The sequence below is a fragment of the Setaria italica genome, chromosome II (genome assembly GCF_000263155.2).
Source record: "Setaria italica strain Yugu1 chromosome II, Setaria_italica_v2.0, whole genome shotgun sequence".
In the NCBI taxonomy this organism is placed as follows: domain Eukaryota; kingdom Viridiplantae; phylum Streptophyta; class Magnoliopsida; order Poales; family Poaceae; genus Setaria; species Setaria italica.
The window spans coordinates 29,738,392-29,748,939 of record NC_028451.1 but is presented as its reverse complement, the minus strand read 5'-3'; the positions used below and the strand labels follow the sequence as shown (position 1 = coordinate 29,748,939).

At 46.2% G+C, this 10,548-nt stretch overlaps 1 protein-coding gene across 1 annotated transcript; it reads right to left on the bottom strand.

Moving 5' to 3' along the window:
• Positions 1-7,499: 7,499 nt before the first annotated feature.
• LOC111256320 lies at positions 7,500-9,341 on the bottom strand (the record flags this gene model as incomplete). Its single annotated transcript, XM_022824139.1, has 2 exons — positions 8,322-9,341; positions 7,500-7,919 (listed from the first exon to the last, which is right to left on the bottom strand). Coding segments are annotated over exons 1-2 (1,440 nt in total), but the record flags the coding sequence as incomplete, so codon positions are not given.
• Positions 9,342-10,548: the final 1,207 nt, after the last annotated feature.

Below are 10,548 nucleotides of genomic sequence, written 5' to 3'. Positions count from 1 at the left end.
CTTTAGTCCCGGGTCTTTTAACCGGGAGTGAAGGTCCCCCTTTAGTCCCGGTTGGTACCAACCGGGACTAAAGGGCCTGCCACGCCAGGCGCGGGATAGGCCCTTTAGTCCCGGTTGGTGACACCAACCGGGACTAAAGGGGGACCTTTACTCCCGGTTGGATTTCCCAACCGGGACTAAAGGGTTACCCTTTAGTCCCGGCTGGATTCCAACCGGGACTAAATGGCGCCTGCATGGCACTGCCGTGGCGCCTGAATTTTTCATGCATGCATCACGTATACGTAGTATCGCGGCCCTTTTAATTTGTTAACCTTTAGTAGTTGAGATTTTTTTAGAACGAAATCAACTAGTATTTAAACGAATGGGATTTGTAATTATACAATTTTTATATATATATACACAATCCTTATACACAATTCAACTAGCTTACTACAAATCGATCATAATTAGTGCGTATTATATATACAAATAAATCAAAGTATCTGTCTACAATCTTCCCGTCGTGGTGTTCCTGATCGGAGTGTCTAATTGTCGTCCATCGTAATAAAATTCTCCTTTTGGATCTACCACCTCGTCCATTATGAATCCAATGAGACCTTCACATATTGCCGCTACTCTTTCTTCCTTCAAGAGTCCTTGTTGAATATTTAACATCTATAATTTGGAAATTTGTGAATGTTACACGAACAAATACATATAAGGAGCTAGAAAATAATTAACTAGTAATAGTTTTATTTTACATACTTTAAAGTTGTGCGGCGTCATCTTCGATCCCTTGGGTCCCATAAAACTGTGCATGTGCTCATAGATGTAGTAGCCACATAGATTATTCCCGGGTTCCTGTCTTAAGCACTTCAGTGCAGAAAAAAATAAGTTATGAAATATTCGTGTTATACAATGTAATAAATGTGCAGACTTCATACGTACCGGGAAGTCTGTGTTCCATGTAAGTTTTTCTTTGAATGGACATTTGTGTGTCCTTATGAATTGTTTCCATGCACTGCGGATTAGAATAATGAATGATATAGTGTAACAGGGATAAAATTTAGGAAATAAACTTTTGCATAGAGATAAAGGTCCAGAATTATTACAAGCCTAGCATGTCTTGCAATTCTTGGTAGTCCACCGGATCTTTCCTTAACGAATCGAAGACAGTGACGTGGCTTCTTTCAGGCTCAATTATAATAAGGATCCAGTGGAAACTGCGTGCGTAAAATGTTCATGCATATTAGAGCTACCTAACATGTAGAGATAAGGAAAAATCGACATCGAAAGTAGACGGTATACACACACTTACTTGAAGTTGTATGGAAGTAGTATGAAATCCTTGAATGTTTGTTTGTCTAGGAAGTTGTATATTTCCGCAAAGGTTTTTTCCGGCGCTAATTGTATCTGTTGTTGGTTAACTACAGATGGATCCATGAAGCCTATATGTAGGTACACCTCTCGGCGGCATATCTGAATTAGCATCCTACATGAAATGGAAGATGAAGTTAGTACGGTGACGCACGCCAAAATTTACATGTAGAGATAAACGGACACTTACAGAATCCAAGCGCTGATCAGAGAGACGTCCAGGGCATCATGATGGTACACTTCGTATATATCCTTGAAGTCTAGCCACAGCACTTTCTCCCCTTCACCATGAAAATCTATCGGTTTTACCTTCATGCCGATCATCTCCCTCGAGTCGGCGGATGCCATCATGTACCATTGATGGAATGTGTACATCTTTGTTGATAGCTTCCGTACCAATGAAGGCTTTACTAGAGGTTTGCCTAGCTCATAAGGCCACTTCGGCTCAGGGGGCGGTGCAGTTGGCGTCTCAACTTGCCCTATGCATTCATCAAGTCCTAGACCTGTTTCTTCCATGAACTTCAATACATTTGCTTGTTGATCCAAGGGCATTGCTTTTACCCGTTGAGCATCTTTTTTTGATAAATGGCTGAGGTCGGGGACTGGACCGCTGCAAGATGACTTTCCTTTCCTTTTATCCTTTTCATCAGCCTTTACTAGAGCCCGTTCATAGTTTGACAAGAGTGGTATCCTTTTCTTGGCTCCTTCTTCCATCCTGATAAAAAAGTTTAAATCTCGCCGACTTACTGGCGGTGGCTCCATCTCCCTTGCTTTTTTTTCTTCGGCTTCTTTCTTGAACCACTCACTGGCCTCTCGTTGGATTTCTGCCCACTGTTCCGCATGAGACATTGCCTCAAAGCGTTCCTTACGAGTCACTTCAGGCTCCTTTGTTTTCTTCTTTCTCTGTCTTTGCTTGGGAGGCGGTGCTCGTGACTTCTTTAGTGGTGGTGCAGGTTACTTCAAGGGGGCCGCTCTTGGTGCCGGCGACGGTGATCGGGGAGGGGTGTTGTTATTGTCGTCGTCGTTCCCAGCACCAGGATGTGGTGGAGATGGAGACCTTGATATAGATGGAAGGGACGGTCCTGGAGCAGGAGATGACGGTCTCGAGGTATGAGGAGAAGGTCGCTGCTGGGGATCTACGGGGAGCGGTCTTGAGGTCTGAGGAGATGGCTCCGTGCCGGGAATAATGATGTAGCGTTTTTGCCATAGAATGATCCCATGAAGCGCATCTACCAATGTCTTTTCCCTATCGCCTCCCGGGAAGTCGAGCTCTAGACCTTCATACTGGGGATCAACTATTTGCTCTACGCAGACGCTGGCGTAGCCTGTTGGAATTTCCATGCCATGACTGCTCTGCCCCGCCAGGGTTGCTAACGCACTCCCGTACGCTACCTGTACATATAGCAGAAGTAAACAAGTTGAACTCCGATCTCGAGGCCTGGATCAATTGACAAGATTGCATAAATATTATGTATAAGTATACCTTAATAGTGAGGTTGCTGACCGGTGCATGCAGCTCACATGAGGTCCGTTGTGTGATGGCATCCACGGGGAACCGTTGCTCCTCCACGGGTAACCTGGGCGTCTGCGCATCGGGGACCCCTGTAGAAGCACAACTGCTCAAGAGGCGTTGAGAAGGGCTGGCGGTGTTAGGATTCGGCAATGCTCCAGATTGGGCCAACTCTGCAACTGCGTGGGCCACCCACCGATTGATTTCATCCATCATTCTTTGTTCTAGCATCTGCCGCCAGCTCTCCTCGATCTGTTCCTTTCTTCGCTTCCGGCTTCTGTACGAGGCGCTATCGTCTCGGAAAGCAAACTTCCACGGAACCACCCCGAACCCTTGGCAACGTCCTGGGTGCTCTGGATTACCGAGGGCCAATGTGAGCTCATCATTTTCTCGGTCCACCTTCAACCTCCCAGCCTTAAAATCTTCAATGTTCTTCATGAGATGTTCGGCCTTCTCACGTATTGTGTCATTAAAAATCAACGTCCCATCCTCTTGGCTTAGGGAGCCTCCATGAGCGTAGTACCAATTTTTTGATCGTTCGGGCCATTCAATAGTTGCAGGTACGATTCCCCGTTCGATCAGATCCTGTTCCATCTTCCTCCACTTGGGAATTGCTGAGCCATACCCACCTCGCCCCAAATGATGGTGGTAGTCCTTCTGACTAGCATTTGCTGTGTTGGTCGTGATCTTTTTCACACCTTCTTCACTCCTCTTATATTCAAAAAATGCATCCCAGTGGTCCCTCAACTTTGGCCACGCGTTGAAGTCTGGAGTTCGGCCCTTCTTGATGTAGTGGGTATCCAGCATCTTCTTGAATGTCTGGAATTGAGTAGCCATCTTCTTAAGCGTCCACACTTTGACATCCTTCTCACTATATCCTTCGGGGAATGTGAAATGTCTCTTCACGTCTTCCCACAACATATTCTTTTCTATCTCTGGAAGGGCGTACGGATTAGTGCTTCTGCCCTTCCATTCTCTGATGCTGATAGGCACGTTGTCCCGGACGATTGCCCCGATCTGACTCACGTACTTCTTTGCTACTTTCTCGGGAGCAACCGGCCTGCCCTCTTCTGTCACTTCCGTGATGACAAGCCTCCCTTCCATCACCTTTGTATGACCTCGGGTCTTCTGCCCTTGTGTCGATCCGGAGGGCTAACAGTTCAAGATTCGTTAATTAGTACGTAGTAGTAACGGTGGCGTGAAACAATACAAGAATGGTTATATATACCTCGCCGGAACCTTCCGCCACGGCAAGTTGTTGCTGCGGCTGTTGCTCTTCATTCCCATCGGCGGACATGTTGAGGAACATGTCCGCCTGGGTGCCCTCTTCATCCGTGTATGATAGTGGAACGTTATCGCCACTACCATCACCAGCGATTATCTGCTCCATGATATACCTTGTGGTCTCATCGTCTGCCATTTCAACTATTGATGGAAACATACATGGAATCATACATGACAGTCATAGAAATCGTCTTACTACAAATTTCTACAAAGTCCTACAAAGTCCGGAATCATACATGTATATAATGAAATCATTAAATAACATGAATCCTACAAAGTCCGGAATATTTATACAAATTTCTACGAATTTCTACAAATTTTGACGAATTTCTACGAATTTCTACGAATTTTGACGAATTTCTATGAATTTCTAGCAATATCCACATGCGGTGCCTAGGTTGTGACGGCGGCGATCAGGGCGGCGGAGGCGGGGACGGTTCCCTGGAACCACGGGCGGTGCCTAGGTTGTGACGGCGGCGGTCAGGGCGGCGGTACGGCGCAGACGGGGACGATTCCCCGGAACCACGGGCGGTGCCTACTAGGTTGTGACGGGCGGCGGGACGGTGGCAGTCACGGCGGCGGGACGGCGGTGCATCCTACGAATTTCTAACTTTATTTTCTAACTTAAAAATCTAACTAAACAAACTAACTAAAAAAATCTAACTTAAAAATATAACTTAATTTTCTAACTTAACAATCAAAATTAAAAATCTATCATAAAAATATAACTTAATTTTCTAACTTAAAAAAAAACCCTCCCGGCGTTGCCGGCCGGCGCGGCGGCGGACCTCTCGCGCGCGGGGCGGTGGCCGGGGCGGCGGGACGGCGGCGGCCGGTGCGGCGAGGACGGCAGCCTTGGCGACGACGATGACGGCGGCCGAGGCGACGACGACAACGGCGGCGTAGGCGGGACGGCGACGAGGGGCGACGAGGATGGAGCCGGTGGCCGGAGGCGACGAGGTGGCCGGGGGGCCGGTGCGGCGACGGACGAGGAGGATCGAGGCGGGCCGGCCGGGGGGATGGAGGACGACGATCGGCGGCGCAATTGGGGACGACGACGGCGGCGGCCGGCGAGGGAGGCGGACGGGCGGCGACGGCAGACCAGAACGCGCGGGACTTGGCGAAAATTTGGCTAAGTGTAACTGGCGGGGGGTAGAAGGGAGTACAGTGCCTTTTAACCCCCCCCCTTTTATCCCGGTTCGTAATGGCACCCGGGACAAAAGGGTGCGTCCGCCAGGTGGGGCTGGGAGCGTACCCTTTTATCCCGGGTGCCACCACCAACCGGGATAAAAGGGGGGGCCTTTTATCCCGGTTGCAGTTGGCAACCGGGATAAAAGGGTACGTTCGGGCGGGAGACGAAAAGTACCCTTTTATCCCGGTTGCCGTTTGCAACCGGGATAAAAGGGGGGCCTTTTGTCCCGGTTGCTGTTAGCACCCGAGAAAAAAGGTCTTTTTTCCTAGTTTTCTTCTCCCGCCTATTTTTTGGAAATGGATTTTATTTTATCTTTTCACTGCATTTCAGGATGAAAAACAAAACCTTCACAGATTTTGTACATGCAAAAATATATTTAATTAACGAGTAAATTGACAATAAGTATGAATTAATCATTAATTCTATACCAGTTCATTTAGCCTCTAAAATATTTATTTTACTGCATTGCTGTGATCAAGAAATTATTCAATTAAATAATTTCAATGCGCAGAAAAATCCATGTTTGTTTGTGGTTAACATTGTTCATGTTTATCTATAAAATCTTCACCTAACAAATTTAAGAACACATGAAATCATACATAGGGTAAATTACAAATTGTATCAATTAATACACAAAGGTCATGTACATTTAACGCATTACAATACAACGTTGTAAAATTTCTTCTTCACGAAAGTTCCTTGATCATGATCGCGGCATAAGTACGGAGCCTCTTCTTTGGATAGCAGGATGCTTGGATCAACTTCAATGGCGAATGGAGGCATGCCATCAAACTGATCATAATCATCTGATTGGTCTGTTTTATCCTCGACTCCCACGATTTTTCTTTTACCTGGAAGAACTATGTGGCACTTTGGCTCCCATGTCTCTTCTGGATTCCTCTTGGGTTTGCTGCACATGTCCTTCACATAGAACACCTGATGCACATCATTGGCAAGTACGAATGGGTCATCACTGTATCCAGTCTTGCTCAGATCTACTATTGCCATTCCGTACTGATCTTTGGTGACGGCAGTTAGCTTCACCCAATTGCAAAGAAATAGAGGGATGTACAGCGGGCCGTATTCGAGTTCCCATATCTCCTGTATGAAACCATAATACGACTCCTTGCTATTATTTCTGTCCATGGCATCTATGCAGACACCACTATTCTGGTTCGTGCTTTTCTGGTCCTGGGCTCTCGTGTAAAATGTGTAACCATTTATCTCATAGCCTTGGAATTTGACGATTGTGGTAGCAGGTCCCCTGGCTAACCAGGCAAGCTGTGGGTGAATCTCAGAGTTACCCATAAGTTGTTGGCGCAACCAGGAGGGAAAAGTTTCCATGTGATGACGGGTAAGCCAAGCATCGGATTTGGTCGGGTTTTTGTAAGCTACCATCTGCCTGTGCTGCTCGATATACGGAGACACAAAGGATGACTGTTGTAGAACAGTGTAGTGTGCCTTGTCGAACAAATCAGTATCATTGCTCAAACTTGATTTCCTTCCAAGGGTGCCCATTCCTCGGAGCCTCCCCTCGTGGCGTGAAGTTGGAACCCCAATCGAGTCAATTGAATCAATAAAATCAACACAAAACTCGATCACCTCCTCTGTTCCATATCCCTTGGCGATGCTTCCTTCTGGACAGGCACGATTAAGAACATAGTTTTTTAGGACTGCCATGAACCTCTCGAAAGGCCACATATTGTGCAGGTATACAGGTCCGAGAATACCAATCTCTTTTACTAGGTGAACCAGTAAGTGCGTCATAATATTGAAGAAGGATGGTGGAAATAACAACTCAAAACTGACAAGACATTGCACCACATCGTTTTGTAGCTTTGATAGCTTGGATGGATCGATTGCCTTCTGCGAAATCGCATTGAGAAACGCGCATAGTTTTACGAGCGGCAACCGGACATTTTCTGGTAGAACACCCCTCAGTGCAACCGGAAGCAACTGGGTCATCAACATGTGGCAGTCATGAGCCTTGAGATTTGTAAACTTCTTTTGTTTCATATTTATTATTCCCTTTATATTCGAGGAGTACCCAGACGGGACCTTCATACTATTCAAGCATTCAAACATGCTATCCTTCTCTTCCTTGCTGAGAGTGTAACTGGCAGGACGTAAGTAGTGTTGTCCATTATCTCTCTTTTCCGGATGTAGGTCATCTCGTTGCCCCATGGCTTTCAGGTCCTGTCGTGCTTCCAATGTATCTTTTGAGGTTCCATAAACACCCATGAAGCCTAGCACGTTCACGCAAAGATTCTTCGTCAGGTGCATCACATCTATTGCGTTGCGAACCTCTAGGATTTCCCAATAAGGTAGCTCCCAAAATATTGACTTTTTCTTCCACATGGGTGCATGTCCGTTATCGTTGTTCGGAAAAGGTTGGCTACCAAGTCCCTTTCCAAAGACTACATTTACATCCTTCATCATCTCGAACACACACTTTCCATTACGGTGTGCAGGTTTTTTACGATGGTCTGGCGCCCCTTTGAAATGCATCCCGCTCTTTCTCAGCTGGTGGTGAGCAGGGAGAAATCGACGATGACCCATATAGATGACCTTCTTACAGTGCTTCAAGTACATGCTGTCTGTGTCGTCTAAACAGTGGGTGCATGCCCGATATCCCTTATTTGTCTATCCTGAAAGGTTACTCAATGCAGGCCAATCATTGATGGTTACGAACAACAGTGCTCGTAGATTAAAGATCTCTTGTCTATCCTCATCCCGCACACGTACACCTTCTTCCTTCCAGAGCTGTAAAAGGTCATCAACCAACGGCCTTAGGTACACGTCAATGTCGTTGCCGAGTTGTTTTGGGCCTTGGATAAGCGCCGGCATCATAATGAACTTCCGCTTCATGCATAGCCAAGGAGGAAGGTTGAACATACAAAGGGTCACAGGCCAAGTACTATGGCCACTACTCAACTCACCGAATGGATTGAATCCATCAGTGCTTAAACCAAACCTTATGTTCCTTGCTTCACTTTCAAAGTCTGGGAATGTTCTATCAATTGATCTCCACTGTGCCCCATCTGCGGGGTGTCTCAACATCTCATCTTCCTTACGGTCTTCTTTGTGCCATCGCATCAACTTAGCATTCGCCTTGTTCCTGAACAAGCGCTTCAAGCGTGGTATTATAGGGAAATACCACATCACCTTCACGGGAACTCTCTTCTTGGGAGACTGCCCCTCGACATCACCAGGATCATCTCGCCTGATCTTATACCGCAGGGCTTCGCAGACGGGACAAGCATCCAATTTCTCGTATTCATCACCACGATAGAGGATACAGTCATTAGGGCATGCGTGTATCTTCTGAACATCCAATCCGAGAGGGCAAATAATCTGTTTAGCTTCATATGTTGTGGACGGTAATTCATTATTCTCGGGGAGAATCTTCTTAACAATGTTCAACATCCCCTGAAATGCCTTATCGGACACACCATTTTTTGCCTTCCATTGCACAAATTCTAGTGTTGTACCTAATTTTTTATGGCCCTGCTGGCAACCTGGGTACAACAATTTTTGGTGATCATCTATCATGCGCTGCAACTTTGCTGCTTCCTTCTCAGTTTCGCAATCTCTGTATGCATCTCGTATCACCTGACCAAGGTCATCAGTAGGGCCATTTTCTGCAAACTCATCTTCATCAGCCTCGCCCATTGTAGTACCTGCAAAAGCTTGGCCTGCAACCCAGTCCGGAATGGTGTCATCTTCCTCCTCCTCCTCACCATCTTCCATTACAACCCCTAGTTCACCGTGCTTGGTCCAAACAAAATAGTTAGGCATGAAACCGTATTTAAACAAGTGGCTGTGAATAGTCCCCCAGGAATCCTTTGAATACTCCTTCCTGTTATTGCATTGGAAGCATGGACAACATACGAACCCATTCTCTGGCTTGTTCGGTTTTGCCACTTCGAGAAAATAATGCAAGCCATCAATAAACGCCTTGCTCCGCCTGTTTGCATTATACATCCATTGCCAGTCCATCTGCATCGTATTACGCATGAAAATGGATTACACTTGACAATGGATTACGTGTGAAAATCGATTAAAGATCCAAACAACATGGTACAATACAACAACATGAAGATCCAAATACACATATTTAAATTAAAGTCCCAAACAACATGATACAATACAACAAGCCATCCACTGGTTATTATCAAGGAGGACTTTAAGCATCCTTGGACGGTGAAGACGAAGGTTCCGCTGACCCAACCTCATCCTTAGGTTTATTTGTGCCGCCTGAAACGGTAGTACTAAGTGGACGTGAAACACCCGGGACTGAGGGTGGAGCATAACGACCACCAAAAGGAGGTTCCTGACCCGCGGCAACAGCTTCTTCATGACGTTGCTGCAAATAACGAAGCATTGCTTTTTTCAGCGCGCTCTTTTCCTTCGGCTTATGCTGAGGGCCAACTATGATTGGAACCTTGCCATAATAGGAACTACAATCGCCCCCACCATCGCCACTTCCTCCAGTAGCAGAAGCCATCTATGTACAAAAATTATTATCTTAACACTGCATAAGTTGTTCAACTTGAAGACCGTGATCATCTCGCGAGGATGTCCTCAACTGGGCGGCAACGCACTTCATCATGAAAGAGGTTAGATGCTATGGAAAAGGGGACACGGTCACGATGTCCGTATCCACTCTTTCTCGTAGAATCGAACCTCCTTCTTGACATACGTTGCTGCTTGGCGGAAAACATCCTCGGAGAGATGAACATGGTATGCAAGTTCAACAAGTAGCAGAAGTCATCTATGTACAAAAATTCTTTCCTTACCACTACAGAAGTTGTTGAACTTGAAGACCGTGATCATTTCGCGAGGATGTCCTCAGCTGGGCGGCACCGCACTTCGTCATGAAAGAGGTTAGATGCTACGGAAAAGGGGACATGGTCACGATGTCCGTATCCACTCTTTCTTGTAGAATCGAACCTCCTTCTTGACATACGTTGCTGCTCGGCGGAGAACATCGTAGCAGAAATGAACACGGTATGCAAGTTCAACAAGTATGGATTTAAAAAACCATATTGAATTTGATAAGATAAACCGTCTAGACAAGGTAGCATCATTTTTAAACCACTGCAATAATGCATACTATATATGACACATCAATCTCCCTCACATTCTAGCTCAAAATACCTCTCCATTTTTGCCCCGCCCGATAACTATGCCCAACGTCTTCATT